Source organism: Cucumis melo, chromosome 1 (genome assembly GCF_025177605.1).
Source record: "Cucumis melo cultivar AY chromosome 1, USDA_Cmelo_AY_1.0, whole genome shotgun sequence".
Lineage (NCBI taxonomy): Eukaryota > Viridiplantae > Streptophyta > Magnoliopsida > Cucurbitales > Cucurbitaceae > Cucumis > Cucumis melo.
The window spans coordinates 35,596,874-35,616,719 of record NC_066857.1 but is presented as its reverse complement, the minus strand read 5'-3'; the positions used below and the strand labels follow the sequence as shown (position 1 = coordinate 35,616,719).

At 32.7% G+C, this 19,846-nt stretch overlaps 2 protein-coding genes across 4 annotated transcripts; both read left to right on the top strand.

Moving 5' to 3' along the window:
* The first annotated feature begins 929 nt into the window (after positions 1–929).
* Positions 930–6,718, top strand: LOC107991810 (aromatic aminotransferase ISS1). 2 transcript variants are annotated; one of them, XM_051089091.1, is made up of 9 exons: positions 930–1,741; positions 1,996–2,043; positions 2,923–3,051; positions 4,116–4,175; positions 4,410–4,566; positions 5,379–5,485; positions 5,621–5,679; positions 5,882–5,990; positions 6,073–6,718. In XM_051089091.1, exons 1-9 carry the CDS (start codon positions 1,679–1,681, stop codon positions 6,535–6,537), a joined length of 1,197 nt encoding a protein of 398 aa, XP_050945048.1. In that variant the 5' UTR covers positions 930–1,678; the 3' UTR covers positions 6,538–6,718. The 2 variants fall into 2 exon arrangements, with proteins under 2 accessions (XP_050945048.1, XP_050945049.1); XM_051089092.1 differs by lacking the exon at positions 1,996–2,043 and having other exon boundaries at positions 1,125–1,741.
* A 1,054-nt stretch (positions 6,719–7,772) lies between these two features.
* On the top strand, positions 7,773–11,809 carry LOC103499756 (katanin p60 ATPase-containing subunit A1). 2 transcript variants are annotated; one of them, XM_017047197.2, is made up of 7 exons: positions 7,773–8,067; positions 8,839–9,313; positions 9,581–9,775; positions 10,206–10,450; positions 10,594–10,752; positions 10,878–10,965; positions 11,273–11,809. In XM_017047197.2, the coding sequence occupies exons 1-7, from the start codon at positions 7,946–7,948 to the stop codon at positions 11,552–11,554; spliced, it is 1,566 nt and encodes a 521-aa protein (XP_016902686.1). In that variant the 5' UTR covers positions 7,773–7,945; the 3' UTR covers positions 11,555–11,809. The 2 variants fall into 2 exon arrangements, with proteins under 2 accessions (XP_016902686.1, XP_050945039.1); XM_051089082.1 differs by having other exon boundaries at positions 8,839–9,322.
* The last annotated feature ends 8,037 nt before the right edge of the window (positions 11,810–19,846 follow it).

The following is a 19,846-nucleotide window of genomic DNA, read 5'->3' as shown; positions in this document are numbered from 1 at the left end:
ACAACTCGATACATTCTTTGATGTCATTTTGCTTAATTATTATTTTTATTCGGACTTGAATATCATTCAACGTTGTAGACCTTTTGTAAATTTGAATCTTTGACTTGCGTCTCCCAACCTTGTCTCAAGTTGTTTCGAACTGCAGTAATGTGGTAGTAAGCTTAGCACACTTTAGTTAGTATGGAAAGTGCAAATTCACACAAGTAAGATTAGAGATATGCTTGGAAGATTACTTACAAGTGGAACTGTTTATATGCATTTTTCTAACAATTGTCTTGAGTTATATGTATACTGTCAATGACGTTAGAGTTGTTCCCAATGCTTGAAGATGAATAGTGTTAGATCGAGATTATCTTGATTGCTTTTTTATTCAATATATATTTACAGACTCTGCTAATTGACCTAAACCTCAAGATACTAACTTTGTTCTTTTGAGAAAGTCATTTTCATGTGCTTCTTCTCATGACCTTGTAGTCTTAAACAAAATTGAAATTTAAAAATAAAAACGTTCTGTTGATAAGTCAATCACAAGTGTGGAAATTTTGTATAATTTAACCCAAAAGAATTCATAAAATTAACTCAAAATGAATGTGAAATCTGTACACCAAAGGGATTAGTACTTAGTACTTTGAAGTTTGAATTCTTCTCTTAGAATCTGTCAAAGAAAACATAATGATGAAAAATGAGATGAGTGGTCCATTTTCGACTCCATGAATTCATCAAAGTGAGCGATGCAAGGAAGCTTGAGCGAGAGTACGAGTACTCCTTTGTCATCTCTCGGACACCGACAAAGAAAAAGAAAAAAGTCTTCATTTTTCAATTTGGGTCCAGGGGCCTGCCAAAGCAGAGCTTTTTGTCTGTGCCGTCGAAGAAATTGGCAATTTAAAAGGAACCCAATATTATAATGCCCAAATTTCTCTCATTTCTTGGAAAGTTATCATATTACCCAATCAAATCAAGGGAAAAACAAAGCTTTCCATGGTCAAAATTGCACAACAAAATGTGGGTTTTGTTTCATTACAGAAAAAAGAAAAGCAATTCCTTTTTGTGGGTTTATTTTAACCCGAAGGGTTTTTTCTTCTTTCTCCATTTTACTGGATTTTCATTCTCATCGGTGGAAGTGGATCTTTCTTCGCATAGGGTTCTCCTAATTGGCGCGTGTAAAATTTTGAGCTTAGAGGACGAAATTTAACAATATTCTGAGGTGAAAACGGACAAAGGCAGTGAGCCAACGAGCCAGAGAAGTCAAAGTAACGCACAAAAGTTCGTAATAGCGTGTAATGTAGCCATAAAACGTCCCCCACTTCACTCTCCAAAGCAGAATAAAAAGGAGGCAGATCAAAAGTCATTTGGCTTTATTTTGCCTTATCTTTGACGAGAATCATTTGTTATTATTACTACATTGGCGTCCTTCAACGCGTGCCTATCTCGATACCTTCACATATAAAAAAACAGTCTTTTCTTTTCCCCCAAAATCGATTTTGGGTTGGTGGGTCTTGGAGGAAAAGGGCTGCTAATCATCTATTTTTAAATTTGTTTGAGTTTCTAGGAAAGCTTCAGAATCTGGGCTTTTAGGGGTTCGAGATCGGTTGGTAAAGTAGTTTTACTTCTAACTCAAGGAGTCTTTTTTTGGGGGATTGAAGTTGTTTGGGATTGGTGTGGGAAGGAGAATTGGGAAATGGGTTCCTATGGAAGACTTGCAAGAAGGGCATTGGAAACCGAGATGCCTATTATGGTTAAGGTATTCGAGCCTTGTCTTACTATAATCAGATTGTTGTTTCAATCCCACTTCTCTTTTGGTGTGTATGTTCTTTTGCTCAACAATTGTTTGTTGAATCGAACCATTGGTATCTGTAATGATAACTAGTGTGTTATCGTGCTCTGCTTGGATTGACATTTTTCACGGGTGTTGATTCGTCTAATGTGCGTGCGTTGTTATTTCTTGGTTAGAGTGATGGGTTCCTATTGAATAACTGATGGTGAAATCTTCTGCAGATTCAAGAAATAGTCCGGGGAAGTAAAAATGTTTTGTCACTTGCTCAGGTTAGAGTTTCATTTCAGTTACTTGGTTTTGTTTTTTGATTTGTTATGAGTTATGATAATGAGGGGAGTTTCTTAAAACGAGTTAAATGGATGTGTTTTGGTTTTTCAATGCTGCCATGGTGCTAATGGTCATGTATAATGTATTTTTATATGTTTTTTTTTTTTTTTGTGTGTGTGTGTTGTACAAGGAGAATCTTCTTTTTATTTATTGGGATTGGAAAGTCTTTGGATGCAGATTTTGATACAGGGGTGAACTTTAACGAAAATGTGTTTTTTGTAAGGTCATTAAAAAATGGTTTCTGGAAACTTTATTTTCCTAGAAACGGATACATGTTTTCCTTTTCTTCTATATTAAATAAATAATCTTTGCATTTCTCAGTTTTTTTATTTTGTCTCATGTTTCTTCCAACTTTTGAGCAATAGTTGAGTCCCCTGTTTGGTTTTTTTCCTTTCTTTTTTTAGTTTTTGAAAATTGTGTTTGTCTATTTTCAATTTCATACAATAGTTTTCATGTTTCCTATGTAAAAGAGTTGAATTCTTAATAAAATTCATAAAAAAAACATAAAAACTACTTTTTCTTTTTAATTCTCAAAACTTGTCCTGGTATTTGAGAATATTTGTAAAAAGTAGATAACAAAGTGAAGATAACTAGAGGTGGATGGGATACTTATAGGCTTAATTTTTAAAAACCGAATGTTTACCAAACAAGACTTTAGTTATCCACCAAGCTGGAATAACAAGCTTTGGACTGAACTATTACACTGTTATGGTCTTTGAACTCTCAAATTAACAGTTCTTACAGGTGCAATCTTCAAGTTCTAGCTGCTTTTATGAGTTTATCTGGTACTTAAAGTTCCTCATTATTATAACATGCTGTAGGGAGTGGTCTATTGGCAACCTCCACAACAGGCATTGAAGAAGGCTGCAGAGCTTGTTTGGGAGCCTTCAATCAGTCGCTATGGGGCTGATGAAGGTATACCTGAGCTGAGAGAGGCGCTGACAAGAAAGGTATATACATTTTTATCTTTATTTTTGTACTCTCTCTACAGGGGGAGAATATGCATTTGGACTCAGCTCTAGTTAATGTTGATGAATCGTTTCGAGGTTTTGGTAGTTGGTATCTTCCCAGAGTGCATCATTGGAAGTTTATGTTAATACTTTTTATAAAAAAAAAGTTGATGTTAATGCTAAAAGAGGTGATGCAAATTTTTTATTGAATACAAAGAAGATTGTACCAATGAAGGAGAATTAAGTGCTGAATGCCGAATATATTAATCAACAACCCGGTACTTACAGTTTATTGGGTCAATTGAAGTCATTTAGTCTCTGGAATTAGTCTTTCTACTTTTACAAAGTTGAAAACAGTTAATTGCTTTTTGATGAATATTTTGTTGAGTTCTTTGCAGAAATTTACTTCCAGTCTATTTAAATTTTCAATGGTTCTCGTGATATGTATGAAGGTCACATACATAACTTCCTTGTGATATTATGAGGGAATATACAAAAGAGGTTCAAATATCTTTTTCTAGGTAAAAATGATCACATTTGCAGACTCCTGGTCAGTTTCGGTTCCCCAGTTAACTGAAATGCGCAACATACAGCAATGTTAATTTCACATCTCTCATTGTAGTACGTTCAAGGTTATAGGGTCTAGGTTCCCCAGTTAACTGAAATGCAAAACATAATTCAAATTCTCCTTGTCTTTTGTAGCTCTCTATTTGACTGCATCCTATCCTGTATCTGTGAATTTGCTACCCGAAGTCGTTTTTCTTTGCTCTGCTCAACCTATCATTTTGCTTGGTTTCTGAAATCTTGAAATGATTGACCTTGTCTACTTTTCATATCGATATCTTTCTTGTTCCTTTATTTTTTTGGATAAGAAACAATTTCATTGAATAAATGAGATATCCAAGGATTTACAGAAGAGACCCTCTTGAAGGGTGCACAAGTAAGATATTGAATTCTCATTCTTTAACATGACAGATTGTTCTCTCTCTGAAATTGTGTTCCTGTTTATATTATGGAACTAGACAGACATGGACTTACTAAATCATTGTTTTTTTGTTTTGCAGTTGAATGAGGAAAATAAACTGTACAAGTCCTCTGTGATGGTTACAGCCGGTGCAAATCAGGTGATGATAGTGCAAATCATTGAAATTGTTTCTAATAATGAATCAAAACTGGCAAGAATGGCCAGCTTAAGTTGCAGCATTACTTATCTATTAGACATCCTACCATTCATTGGCTTAGAAGTACAAAGGAAAAACTCGGTTAACGCTTGCATATATTATCAGCTTTCGTTTTGGAAACACTTCCTTATGTTGATTGTCTTCTTATGGTAAAATGTAGTGCTGATTTTACTGCAGGCATTCGTTAACCTTGTTCTTACATTGTGTGATGCTGGGGATTCTGTGGTTATGTTTGCTCCGTATTACTTCAATGCCTACATGTCTTTTCAAATGACTGGTGTCACTAATATATTGGTTGGTCCCGGTGACCCAAAAACACTTCATCCTGATCCAGGTTAGTCTTACAGGTTGATTTTACATAGCCATGTTACTTTATTCAATTCTTAAGCATTATGTCTTTAGCTCGTCCATTATGACCCTTGCTTTTGTTCTTTCATTGCACTTATTATTTTAGAAAAACATGTGGATATAATGATGAGAAAAGTACTAGCAACTTCTGGTCTTATTATGATGTATAATTTGGGACTGGAACTAGAAAGTCAAGCTTCTGCATATCTGCTTCAGCAAAAGTTTAAAACATCTATATTATTATTACAAAAGAGATCTTTAGTTCAGCTGTTGACTTGGTAGATGTTAGTTTTAATTCTTTTTTAGATGCTCTGTGCAAATGAAAGTTCTATAAAAAGGGTCTTTAGCTGATATATGTTATGTGTATGGTTACAAAATAGCTCAGACCTAATACTAGAAGAAGAAGAACATTCTTCTAATTTGGGATGTGAGAATTAAGACCATAGTCCTTGCCTGATCAGAATTCTGCACAAATAAAACTGTCTTATGTGCTTACACCGAATAAATATATGTATCATTCACTTATTACTGTTGGATGATAATCTTCTATCACAGATCTAAGTTGGTCGTCATTTAGTTATAGAGGGGAATACTTCACTTGAATTTACACCGTTCTATGAATTGCTAGTTATTGGCGAAATGTGCCCATGTACTAGTTTTGATTCTACATGTGAATATCTATTATTGTCAAGGACATTACTTTGTGTTGCTTTTAACAGAATCATATTCTAAAGCATACTTTTGTGGCAATTTATCAGCAGTTTGACTCATAGCTTGTTATCATTTTACAATTTTCAGATTGGTTAGAGAAGACACTGTCTGAAGTCAAACCGACCCCTAAACTCGTTACTGTTGTTAATCCTGGGAATCCATCTGGTACCTATATTCCGCAACCTCTTCTTAAGGTTTCCATCTCTTGTCTCCCTATTACTCCTGCTATCAATATGTTTTCACATGCCTTAAATTTTCCTTTTCTTCTTTTTTCTCTTTTATTTGTTACCTGAATCTACTTTTTGCTGCTTTTTTATGGACTTGCATAGAGATTAGCAAATATTTGCCAGCAGGCTGGATCTTGGTTTGTCGTGGATAATACATATGAGTAAGTTCGTTAAAGTTCGCAGTTCCTTATAATTTCATGATAGACATTGTGTGTGTGTGAACCTTGACCCACAAGGCAATTCAGATTTATAAATAGATTTAAAACAAATTCTGTCAGCAAATTATTGGTTTTAATACTTGTTTTGGATTGGAGGACAAACGAAAACAATAAGTTTTATAGTTGTTGAAATTTGTTGTTGCAGGTACTTCATGTTTGATGGCTTAAAACACTGTTGTGTGGAAGGGAATCATATTGTCAATATATTCTCCTTTTCAAAAGCCTATGGAATGATGGGATGGAGAATTGGATATGTAAGTCATGTCTCTCTCTCTCTCATATCTGTTTGTCGTTATTTACGTGTTGTTGTAACTGATGATTGAAATGTGCAAGCAGATAGCATACCCTACAGAAGTTAAAGGCTTTGGAGACCAACTTCTAAAAGTTCAAGACAACATTCCCATTTGTGCTTCTATATTGTCACAGCATCTTGCTCTCAATTCACTGAAGCTAGGCCCAGAGTGGGTCACTGAGCAAGTAAAAGACCTTGTGAAGTGTAGAGATATCATTCTACAAGCACTCTCACCTCTTGGACAAGATGCTGTAAAAGGAGGGGAAGGTGCCATATACCTGTGGGCCAAGCTTCCAGACGAGTTCGCTGATGATCATCAAGTCGTTCTTTGGCTCGCTCGTCGACATGGGATAGTTGTGATCCCCGGATCTGCGTGTGGGTCACCAGGCAATGTCCGGATCTCATTCGGAGGACTTGTGGAGGACGATTGTCGAGCTGCTGCGGAGAGGTTGAGGAAAGGTTTGGAAGAGTTGTGCAGTGCTGGAATGGTACAGTGTGAAGATTCATGAAAAAGTTGATTAGAGATTCAACTTGCTGTCATTTGAATAAAACCTTTTAGTCTTTCCCACCCTATTGGCTTACCACAAAAAAGAAGTTAGAATCGGGTAATAATATTTATTGAAAATGTGACACAAAACATCAATCACATTTTCATGACTCTTGTTTATATAAAATTGTCTTCTTTCCATTTATTTTCTTTGTTACTTCAGTAATACATTTAAAATGGATTTTTTTTAATGTTATAAAATTAAGAAGTTTTTATAAAAATATATAAAACGAGCGGTAAAGGACAAGAGCCAAAGTTAAAAGTCTTTGTGAAACATTGGCGTTTACTTTCAAGTTTAAGTTTTCAAGTTAAAGGGAAGAGTTGCAACATTTTATTCCTGTCTTTTGGATGGGTTTGAAGCTTGAAAGGTTCTCTCCACTATACCTTGAAATCTTAGTTTAGAAACAAATACTTTAATGATTCTCACTATTGTCATTGCCACTTACTTCCTTATCACTCTTTCAAAGAAATATCGTAGTTTTTAAGAAAGTCCAACGTTGAAAATGAGATCTTATTAGAAAACTCACTCCAAGACAAGAAAAAGAAAGGTTTTTGTTTTTTTTAAAAAAGCAGAGAAGTAAAAGGTAAGGTTAGATGTAGAACAAACACCAACTCCTTTTCCTTCTTTTTATTCCACACTATGGTCATTTATTTTTTCACGAGGTCACCATGTTGAATCTATAGTCATCTGTCGTCTTTTTTTTATGGTAGAAGTATTTTTTCTCTTTTATTTAAGAAGATATGAGGCTTTATAATCTAAATAGTTTAAACAATATATACTTTTGTAAATATTTCTACAAGTTTTAATTGCAATAATATTATCCCATTTAAACCCATAGAAATGGAAAAAGTTTATTATTTAAAATTTAATGCATGCAATGCAATGAAAGTAAAAATCATTACTTTTACAAAAAGAAAAAAGAAAAAAGAAAAAAGAAAAAAGAAAAAAGAAAAAAGAAAAGGCTAATTATTGGAAGTGGGCCCATTTGGCCCAATTTTTAAACTTCAAATTAAAGCGGGCCCATTTTGGCCCAACTTCAAACTTCAAAATTCATTGCGCGGCTCTACGTTTGTAACGGTTCTAACCAACCTTTCCTAAAAGGCAAAAGTGAAATAATGGACCTTTCTCTCAAACGAAGCCCAAGGTTATTTCAGTAATTTTATATCTTCTTCCCCGATTTCTCATTCCTTGGACTCTGAAAGCTCATACGTCTCTGTCATACTTCGCTTCTCATCGACTTTTAGAGATAGAAAGAAGAGAGAAAGAGACGAGTCTCCGGAGCTTTCTTTCTTCTACATTTACATGAGTTGGAACTCTTTTCGTTAGGAATTTCCCGTTAGTGAGTGAGATTGTGTCTGATTGAGAGAGAATGGGGAGCAATACACTGGTGGGATTTCAGGACCATTTGAAATTGGCGAGGGAATACGCTCTTGAAGGGCTGTATGACACTTCAATTATCTTCTTTGATGGTGTTATAGCTCAGATCAACAAGTAATCTCTCTTCTTTCATCTGGCTTTACTAATTTCATAAGTGTAGAACTATACATTTCTTTCATTACCTGATTTTCGTTTGAGTTTGGTTTTTCGATCTTTTTTTTGTTGTTCATTTCCTTTTATCGCTTTGAATTCAGTGTAGCTTGCCTGCCTCTTACTGTATCTTTCTCTTCACTCGTCTTTCAAAGTTATATTGATGCGATATGACTTCTTTCGGTCTGCTGCGAGTAATTTGAAAGAAATGTGTAGTATATTAGTGAAAATTTAGTGTTTTGTTATTGCGCGGAAGTGCCGAATAATGTGGAGGTGTTTAATTCTAGAGAGTATTGTTTTGAGCGTCAATTATGTGCGGAAGTACCGAATGACGAATGGTTTCGTTTCTTCTTATCCAAAACCCTTAATAGGAGGATGGTCGTCAATCCCCTCGTTCTTTTATTCTGAATTTTTCGTTAAAGCTAGGGAATAGCGGAAGAGATAGGATTAATCATCCGGGCTTTTTTTAGTTCATTATGTGAATAGTTAAGTTAGATCAAATGTCTTGGAAAGGTCATAACTTGTGGAAGAGGATTGCATTTTGGTGTTCTTGGTTAGTTTCTGTTTTATGTGAAGGATGTATGAGAAAAAGAGAAAAAAATGTGATGATTGATAATACTTTAGTGCAGGGGAGATGAACTTTGTAAAATTCCTCGTTTTTACATCTTTCATGTTTTTACCTATGATTTTCTTCAGTATGATTCTCATTCAAGTTCATTGATTTATAAATTTTAGGCATCTTAGTTCAGTAGATGACCCTTTAATGCGTGCAAAATGGATGAATGTAAAAAAAGCTCTTTCTGAGGAAATAGAAGTTGTAAAGCAGTTAGATGCAGAGAGAAAGGCTTTCAAGGAAACACCCATGGGTCGGCGTGCAGCTTCTCCTCCAATTCATGCCAAATCATCATTTGTTTTTCAACCATTAGATGAGTACCCAACTTCTTCAGCTCCTCCCATGGATGATCCTGATGTATGGAGGCCTCCAAGTAGGGACTCGTCAAGTAGAAGGCCTGCAAGGGCTGGTCAAGTTGGTATGAGGAAATCACCACAGGATGGGGCTTGGGCTCGTGGTTCCACCACCAGACCAAATACTACTGCTCGTGGTGCGAAGGCTGGTGGTTCAGGTCGTGTTAACTCTGGCGTTCGTGCATCAACCGCTGGAAAGAAGAGCTCTGGTGCTACTGGTAAATCTAGCAAGTCAGATTCTGCAGTAAGTTCTGTGAGCCCAAATTTAATTCTCAGATCTTTTTACTCCATGATGAACTTGGTTCATATGCACGTGTGAAAGCCAAAGATCTCAGTTTGTAAAACAATTTTTCTTAACAAATATTGAAATCTGTTTTAAGCGCAGGTTGCTGCACTAGCCCATAACAAAAACTGATTCGATTTAATGAGTTATTGATTTATTGTGCATGCCATCTCAAGTTTGTGCAGTAGGTCATGTCTATATCATTAAACTAATGAATGATATTGTTAGAATGGTGATGAAGATGGAAAATCTAAGAAGGGACAGTACGAGGGACCTGATCCTGACCTAGCTGCTATGCTTGAAAGAGATGTGTTGGAAACCAGTCCAGGAGTGAGATGGGATGATGTTGCGGGCTTGAGTGAAGCAAAAAGACTTCTGGAGGAGGCTGTCGTTCTTCCCCTGTGGATGCCAGAATATTTTCAGGTGTTCTTGAATTAGAGAACTAGATACATATGTAGCCACTTGATAGGTCTGCAAATTAATGATACGAAACCAATGATTACTTTTATGCTGATATTGATATCGTGACTAATATGCATGGTTTATTTCTTGCTAATCTGTGCTTTAGTCTTCAGCGATCGAAATCATTTCTAGGGTTCTATTCAATCTGGCCATTAGGAGGGATTATTATGTTACTGCCAAATGATTGATAGAGAAATGGGAATTTTACAGAATATGAGCCTAAAACTTATAGCTTTAAATTTTATTCTGCAGAGTGCAAGTGATGAAGTTGGTGTATTCCTTTGCCCCATGTTGGGCATAGTGTGCCTGTTGTCTGTTTGCATGTGTCACGTATGCTTGTTACCTGTGTCCATGTGTCATGCATTTTAATGTTGATGCTTTTTCCCTGCAGGGAATAAGGAGACCATGGAAAGGAGTCCTAATGTTTGGCCCTCCTGGGACTGGGAAGACGTTACTTGCTAAAGCTGTGGCAACTGAGTGTGGCACAACCTTTTTCAATGTTTCTTCTGCCACCCTGGCTTCAAAATGGCGCGGGGAGAGTGAGCGCATGGTCCGGTGTCTTTTTGATCTTGCAAGAGCTTATGCACCAAGTACTATCTTTATTGATGAAATCGACTCTTTATGTAATGCTCGTGGGTAAGATTCTTCAAATAGTTCAAGAGGATTCTTGGTTTCTTTTGTATGCAAGATTTTTGCTTTAAGTTTTACTCCTGTCCCTTTCCCAGTCTCCCTCCCAACTTCTGTTAAGGAAAATAAATGTGTCAAGGTTTTTTCTTCAGGGCCTCCGGTGAGCATGAATCTTCCAGAAGAGTGAAGTCAGAACTTTTAGTTCAAGTAGATGGTGTAAACAACAGTTCTTCAGGCGAAGATGGTAGCCGTAAAATAGTGATGGTTTTGGCTGCTACGAACTTTCCATGGGACATTGACGAGGCACTTAGGTTGGTTCTGTTAACATGTCTTTTCACACTTCATTCAAGTAAATTTTATTGTGTATGTGTGTTGCAGCTACTCTTATCTGGAATTATTTGTTGATTTCTTCTTTCAATTGGTGCTACTATTTCAGGAGGAGGCTTGAAAAGCGTATTTATATTCCTCTTCCTAATTTTGAGAGCAGGAAGGAGCTTATCAGAATAAATCTGAAAACTGTTGAGGTAAATCAAGTGCCTTTTCACATTAAGTATCAGTACCACTGCTGGACTCAATGTACTTGAAATTATTCTGTTAATTCTTATCTTCTTCAGAAATTTGAGACGCCTAATTCTTGTACCAATTGGATTATTTTTTGGGAAATAATTGAACCAACTGGATTGTTTATCATGGTTTGGAAAGAAAGTTTTATTCTTAGTCTGTGAATAATATATTTTAGTAATTTCATAACTTACCATGCAATAAGCTATATTTGCTTAGTTTGTGAATAAACTTATTTAATGCAAACAAATTTTGATTATTCGTATCTAGGTGGCTCCTGATGTGAATATCGATGATGTTGCTCGCCGGACAGAAGGATATAGTGGGGATGATCTCACAAATGTCTGTAGAGATGCTTCCTTGAATGGAATGAGACGTAAAATAGCTGGAAAAACTCGTGATGAGATTAGAAATATGGCTAAGGATGATATTTCAAAGGACCCTGTTGCCATGTGCGACTTCGAAGAAGCATTGAAGAAAGTACAGAGAAGTGTTTCAGCTGCTGATATTGAACGGCATGAGAAGTGGTTTTCAGAATTTGGGTCTGCATAAATTACACACTATTACGAAGATCAGCAACGAATTCACCACTTTCCCTTCTGCCAAGTGATTTGTTTATTAATTTTGTTTTTATGATAATCATTGTGTTGTCACGGTGTGATTAATATCTGCAGCCTTCTATACATCTTGTAAACTTCTGCTTCCTTTAACCACTGATTCCATGTAACTTTATCATTTACGAAGAAATTGAAGCTTCGATCCATTCACTTCTGCACCAAGGAAATGTATTGTTTTCTTTATCTTTTACCTCATTGGTTCCTCGTGATATGAAATTGGTTTTGTAGACTTTTCGAAAACCAGCCTCGAATTTGATCCTTGTGTTCACTAGTTTATGATTAATTCAACTTCTTTTCTTCTTCTTCTCCTCTCTTTCTCTCTCTCTCTCTCTCTCTCTCTCTCTCTCTCTCTCTCTCTTTTTGATAAAAAAATTTAATTTTAAATATGGGTTTTGTACTAGAGATTTTCATTATTTCGTCACAATTTTCAACTTTTATATTTAGTATACAATTTAGCAGGAAACATCATGGAAGAAGGCTAGTCTCTGCCTCCTCATCCTCATTTCTTTTCAATTCTTCGTTGCTAAGCGGAATTCTGAACTCTTTAAGCTCATCACAAGGTAGCAATTGAAATCCTTTTTCTGGCCGGGTCTACAGCTTTTGCTTTTATCGTTCACTTCCTTTGGTTTGTTAGGTAAGTTTGATTCTATTTTGAATCTGCTGCTTTGATTTGCAGGTACTGATGTGTGCTCAGTCATAAATTGTGGGCAAGGAACTTGCAAGGCATCTATCTAATGATTCATTTCTTGGTTTCGATTCTGAAGAAGACAAATGGATGTATGCCCAAAGAATATCTCTATGCATCCACCGTAGCCGAAGTTAAAGCCAAAGCCAAAGCCAAACTATAACTCAAATCACTTTTCTTTCTTTTTTGGATCCTTTTATATTACTCTTTGTTTTTTATATTGTCTCATTTATGGGTTACATACAAAACTTAATATCCAACTTGCTTTCAATCTCATGCCTTCCTTACGTGTGAGCTTAATTCATTGTCATTTCTTCTCTTAAAAAAAGAAAAAAAAAAAGTAATTTTGACCATCATAAAAACGTTAAGGTTTTTAATAGATTGAAAGGAAAATTTTCATAAATATAACAAATTGGTAAAATATTTACTACTTGTATAACAAAATGAAAAAGTCCACGAAGCTGACTATTTTTTTTTTTTTCAATATTTCAGCTTTGTTCTTCTCTTTTATCGTCTTTCTATGTAACTTTTTTCTTCTTTCGATCGTCTTTTTTTTTTCTAAACTGTACAAGATCGTATATCAAATGTACAAGATCTATTTTTATTTTTTATTTTTTTTCAAACTGTTATTTGGTTGTTCAAAATTGTATACTAAATATAAAAGGTATTGAAAAAAAAAATGTCGTACCAAACCTAAATGATCATTTACAAAAATGATCAAATCTAAATGATCGTGTAATAAAAGAATATTGAAAAAAAATGGTTTAGCCAAATCTAAACGAACGATTGTGTGTACCAAAAATCTTGAAAAAAATAAAAAAATAGTCAAATATAAATGATCGTGTAATCAAATTAAATAATTGTGTACATAGAATCTTGAAGAAAAAATCATTTAGATTTGACTATCCGAAGGTAATGATCAAAGATAAATAATCGTGTACCAAATAATAGTCAAATCTGAACGATTGTGTATTAAATATATTATGTGCGTTGTTGATGAGGCATTTTTGATATTTTTTATTGTGGACTTATTGGTTTTTTCTATTTTCGAAATTGTTCTGTACAGTAAAAATATTTACCGCTTTATTATATTTTTAAAAAGACTCCTAATAAAAAAATCCTTAAAAAAAATGTTTGATTTAGAAGAAATATACTTTTTGAAAAATTTATAAAAAAGAAAATCAAAATCAAAATAAATATTTTATCATTTAAGAATGACTTAAAATGTTTCTTATTCATGTCATTATTGCAATATAAACATGTACTTTTGACGTTGAGTACATAGAATAGGTAGACATTAATAAAAATATTGACGTGTCGATAGAATTTAATATGTCAATTTTTAATTTCTCTCGTATAAAAATCATCACTTTTAATTTATTTCACAATTTATATATTCTTTCTTCCAATTACGTACACTTACACACACGTTCTCTATTACATGTTTTCTTCATATTCTGTTGTATGTGTTGTAACTCTCATTTAATGTTCATTTTATTTATTACAAACAACCTCATGAATTACAAGAAAATATCTAAGTTTCGTCAGAAATGTTTTTATTCAATCTTTATTCATTGTTTACTATACAAAATTAAATTTTGTATTGCATGGGATATTAATAAATATGTCCGCATGTCGTTGATGGAAATTTAATACTATACATAAAAGTATCGTAACAATTTTTCCCTCCCACCAAAATTACGACTACTTTTAATTTATTTCACGATTCTCTCTTCCAATTATATATGCACATAACATATTTATACATACGTTCTCTTTTACATGTTTTCTTCGTCTCTTCTCTTGCGTGTATTGTAACTCTTATTTAGTGTTTATTTTTGTTGAGTAATAAATTTTGGCCAATTAAATTCTGTCACGTCATCACAATAAATATTGTGATAATCATAATTTGATTAGGTTTGGATAATTAAGCTTTCTTGTACCTGATCTAATTAAGCCTTAAATATAAATTAGGGCAAGAAATAATGGACCAAGCCCGTCAAACAATTGGGCCCAGACACGAACCCAACAAGCAAATGGGCCCAAGCCCAGAGTGTCAGGTGGGCTCAAGCCCAAGCCCAATAAGCAAATGGGCCAAGCCTAAGTCCAACAGACAGATAGGTCCAAGCCTAACAAACAAACAGGCCCAAGCCCACTTAAAGCCCATAAAATTTCTCTATAAATAGAGACATCTACCATTCATTTGGGGGAACCTTTGGTTGAAAAGAAGAATCGAAGCTCTGAAGAATTTAAGACAAAAACTTCTAAAGACTCTCAAGACATGCAAGTTATCATCAACCTCGAAATCATCCTTCTGAAAGATCGAAGACTTGGAAGATCAAACTTTCCTTGAATTCCAGAAGATTGAAGCTCGAATTGACTTGTAATTACAACATCTTGAAGATCGAAGACCACGAAGTTCTAAAATTTATTTTTTTGGTATTCGAGAGAAAGAATCAAAAGAGTAAATATTAGAGATTGTATCCACAATACATAAATCAATACAAAGTTCGATTCCACGAATTAAATTTCGCCCGAAATCTCGTGTGAACAATTTTACTTGCTACAAACAAGCCCATAAATTGAACAAAAAATAAAGCAAATTTTCATTCTATCTGTATTCGTTGTTTACTATAAACAAAATATTTACAAATATGGTAAAACTTGAACTACATATCACAACCTTGACTCATATTTCCCCTTCTAAAAGGTCCCTCGTGACATCATTAACATGAGAGGAATATATAATCACACAAATTCAAAAACAAGTATGTTATTTTCAATAATGTTGAAATAATAACAGATGATAAAACTTATATATTTTAAAAAAGTTTCATTCATTTTGATTCGATAGGATAAAATAATAACTTTTTTTGTTTGCACAAGGATCAATCAACCTCACAAATATTAATTCTTTTGGGGTTTATAATTATTATTTGATCTAACATATTCAATTTGGTTTCCTACCATCTTAAAAGTTTCAAGTTTGTATTTATGATTTAGTTAATTTTTGTTGATCCTCATAATCACTTCAAAACATAATTGATGTCTTCTTATTGTCTATGACATATCTTGTAACATGCTAAGACATTGTAACCATGAAAGGCTGTATATTCAAGAAAATACTCTTTTTCTTATTTGTCTACGAAGATTTTGTAAGTTTCTTGGTATGTTATTCTTTTTCCACCGCGGAGATGATTTATTCTTCCCTCGAAGATTGTCTCTCGTATAACCCATAATAGATTATGATCTTTTTTCCTTTCGATTTTAGGGTTGAACTTGTGTGTTTTTAAAATCACAAGTGTGTTAATGATCCATAGGGTTGTGAAAAGTTTGTTGTCGTTGCAGATTGATCTTGAGGTGGCTCTTCTAGATCGTTGTAAATCTTATTCATTCGATACTCGAGAAAAGATTCTCAAATTTAAAAAGAGTCAAGTTCATCAAGTGAAGCAGTGTCTTCATTCAAAGATGAAAAAAAGATAAAAGTTCATCAAGTGATTGTTTCACCGATATTCTCACACTCAAGACTTAAGAAGAGCCTAAAATTAGAAAAATATTTTTAAAGAGAAGATAAAGGTTTTAAAAGAATAGTTTTCTAATTCAAAATGCCATATAGTTATTTAATATAAAATAATTAACAATAAATTATTTAATAAATTTTTTAGCTTGTTTTCAAAATTTTGGAGACTAAATTTAACATCGAAGGAGTCGGTAAGTGAACCGAACATCTTAATTACGTTAATACCCCGTAACATCCTCGATAACAATAGTTATCGTATTATTAATTACCCTCTCCACTGGTTTTGCTTATTCCTGTCATATGTGCTCATTTTTCCCCCCATGCAGCAAAGACACATAATATCATTATTTAATTTTAAAGAAAAAAAGATTTTAGTTTTTAATTTTGGTAACAATGTGTTGGGAAGGAAAAAATGAGAGTTTAGGTGCAAATATAGAAAGAGACAATAAAAGATTAACAAAACTGATCAAAATTTGAACACATATGGAATATGAACAAAATGGTGTATGACTTGTGAGAGTTACATGCAATAACCCTAAATCATGAATACGACAACATACTATTCAAAAACTGACATTAAAACCCTTCTTCTTTAATTCTTTCTTAAGGTTCAATGCATCTATTCAATACTATATTATTTTATCTCACACATATACGCTACAAAGTTAGTACTTCCAAATTTCAATCTCGAGAAATACATAACACGTTCTTTAAAAAAATCAAGATCGAAAATATATGGATATAGATAGAAAATAACAAAATTTAATAAAATGTTGTTTTATTTAATTATAAAATGATATAATGTTATAAATATGATTAATATAGTTGCAGATAAAATAAATAAATGATGGAAAATTAGTAAAAAGATAATGGACTTAAACAACAACATAAATGTAATTAAATGAAATTGATCACGTTTTGAATTATTAGTAAATTATCAGTAATAGTATTATTGATTACAATATTATTTTTATTTTACTATAAATGAAAGTGATAGATTTAAACGAACACAAATCTTTCTTAATTCTCGTCGGACACCGAGATGAGTTAAACTAAACTTTTTTTAATGAATTAACGAGTCGATTGTGATTACATGATAGTAAACGGCAATAGGATTTTCTTTTTATGTCTGGGATTTTTCCATCTCCTCCACGTGATTGTTTCTTACATATAACAATAATTGAATAATACATTCTCCAAGAATGTTTCCATTCTTCACAGAATAAAATAATCAAAATTATCACATTGATTTCAATACATAGCTTTTCTTCTCTCTCTCTCTCTATATATATAGATATATGGTCTCTCCCTTATCCATCGTACATAATGTATCTATCAATTCGATAATAACTTCTTCTCTCCTATGGGTTATCTTTTTTCTCTACTTTGTCCCTTCAATTAACTTTTGGACTTTCAAATAAAATATAAAATTTCTTCCTGTATCTTTTACAAGTCTCTCTCTTCCATGATTTGAGGATTTTTTTTTTCTTTTTCACTTTGGAAACTGTATGATTTGAGTATATATATATATATATATAGAATGTAACGAAGGGCAGCAGATTCTTTAAAGGGAGATGATTAAATAGGCAGACTACATTCATTGAAAGGGGAAAAAAAAAGAAAAAGATTAGTTTATATCTTAAACAAGAGATTTGCACTCATTAATTAATATATCAATTTGAACTTTGATAAACTTTTACATCATCGTTTATCAATCATGTGGTATCAACTTTTCCATTATATATTTCGTTTAAATTCTTCAACTTTCGTATGTAAGTTAAACTATACATCAAATTTTATCAACTCGATATTTGAAAAAATCTATACAATGTAAACATGGATGTATATGAATGATTTTTAAAGGCATTTAGATATTTAATCAATAGATAGAATTATAAGTTTCAAACAACATTAAGTTTATATATTAAAGAGAGTAAATTAATATACCAAAAAATTTTAAGGTTTAAATCGATACTATCTTATAGGGATGTAAGAATAATCCGAGCAACTCAACAACCCGGACTACCTAACTCATATTATATGAGATGGATTGGGTTGCGGGTTGGAGGATTGAAAAATTCGAGTCAACCCAACCCAATCAGAATTAATATAATAATATAAATATAAATATAAATAAATAAATATTATATTTCATTATTATTTATTTATTTAATAGAAGTTAAACAATCTTGAGTTACAAGATTTTTTTTTGCTTAACTTTATGCAAAATATATTCGATTTACGGTTGATGATTTCCTACAAACATTAAAATTTAGAAACGAAAAAAATTAAATAAAAATAATACAACCCGATAAACCCTACTCATATTTTTTGGGTTGGATTGTAAACTTAATTCGGATTAACAACCCAACCAACCCGAAAATAATGGGTTGGGTTGAGAATGTCTCCCAACCCAACTCAATCCAACCCGTTTACACATTTACTATCTTATATATTAAAAAGAAAAAAAGAATGAGAAACATAAATTAAAATAATAGGTACAGAAAAGAAAGTTCTCAACTATGATAAGATTTGGATTTTCTCTTTAACTTTTTCAATTTTCTTTTCAATGCTTACAAATCAACACACCTACAACTATTCTATTTTCTTTATGTATACACACATACACATACTGGTAAAATTAAATCTTTCTTGGGAGACAAACATTTGGAAGTTATCTAGTATATATATATATCTCTAGCTAAGATTTGGCTCTTCAATATATAATATATACCCCATTAACATATATATATATATATAGTTTTGCCCAAAATATATAATAATATAAAAGATGATGAATATATAAAACCCTAAATTTCAAAATAGTGAAACTTGTCACATTCTGCTCTGCCACACCCACAAAAATATTATTCTTTCTCTTCTTTTTATTATTATTACTTATTTGATAAACAAACATATATGTATACATATTAAATTATTTGGGGGAGAGGGGGGGGGGGGGGTTATGTTTATAGTGAAATACTCAATAAAAAGAAGAAGAAGAGAATTGATTATGATGATAATGAAAAAAAAAAGTTTTATTCATTTATTTATTTTTATTATGAATTGGATATGAAGATAAAGATTGGTTATTATTAAAATGTTAATGCAAGGGCAGGAAATTGCCATCAAAGCCATGCCTTTCTACCTTTTGTCCTTATCATTTCATTTAGGGCTACACCTCTATCATTTATCATTATTACTATAATTAATATTATTATTAAGGGGAAAATAGTGCCTCTTGGGAAAACAAAACTTGCCCTAGAGGGAAACCATAACATATATTATTATTGAAGATAGATTGAGAAATAATTATCACTACAAGGGTGTCAACTTTAATATATATATATAGAAAAGTTCTCGTACTACAACCTAATATATATTATCCAATCATAATTTGAAATAGTTTCTAAAATTTTACTAATAATTGTGTGGTAATCGATAGGTATAACATAGGAAATATGGACAATCAAAAAGCTAACTTAAGTGCCTTATCAAAAGAAGGAAAGTATAGGAAGGTATGATACATTTAGCTTAATGAAATTACAATAATAGTCATGAGCTAATTAGAAGTAAAATAGAAAGAATTTTGACAAAAGGGGAAAAGGGTTTGGGGAAAAAGAGTTCTTTTGTTTTTTTTTTTAAAAATCACAATGATATGATGGAGAAAAGGTGGGAAATTGGAAATCAGTGGTCTTTTCTAATTGCTCTATATTATTATTGTTTGTTGTTATCATTATTAGTATTTGAATTTTGTCCCTCTCAAACTTAACTCAAATCAACACATATAATCTCTCTATTAATTCATTATGACTGAAAATGGAGAGATCATTGACACCCCCAAAGATGCATGCGTTTGAAAAAAGAAACCCAAAAGAAAGAATATATGATTTTGTTTTAAAGAAGTTGTAATTTCAATTAAAAGTTTTAATTATATCAATTTCAAATAGAGATGGATAATTGTATCAACTCAACTCTTATTTAGTAAATTTTTAGTTTTCTATTTTAAATTTTTGAAAACT

What these genes read in the sequence shown, in the direction of transcription:
- LOC107991810 (XM_051089091.1), top strand. Translation starts at nt 1,679, where the DNA reads ATGGGTTCCTATGGAAGACTTGCAAGAAGGGCATTGGAAACCGAGATG. An exon ending in GAGAGGCGCTGACAAGAAAG is followed by an intron (nt 3,052 to 4,115) that starts GTATATACATTT and finishes TTTGTTTTGCAG; the next exon opens with TTGAATGAGGAAAATAAACT. An exon ending in AACACTTCATCCTGATCCAG is followed by an intron (nt 4,567 to 5,378) that starts GTTAGTCTTACA and finishes TACAATTTTCAG; the next exon opens with ATTGGTTAGAGAAGACACTG.
- LOC103499756 (XM_051089082.1), top strand. Translation starts at nt 7,946, where the DNA reads ATGGGGAGCAATACACTGGTGGGATTTCAGGACCATTTGAAATTGGCG. An exon ending in GTTATAGCTCAGATCAACAA is followed by an intron (nt 8,068 to 8,838) that starts GTAATCTCTCTT and finishes TATAAATTTTAG; the next exon opens with GCATCTTAGTTCAGTAGATG. An exon ending in TAAATCTGAAAACTGTTGAG is followed by an intron (nt 10,966 to 11,272) that starts GTAAATCAAGTG and finishes ATTCGTATCTAG; the next exon opens with GTGGCTCCTGATGTGAATAT.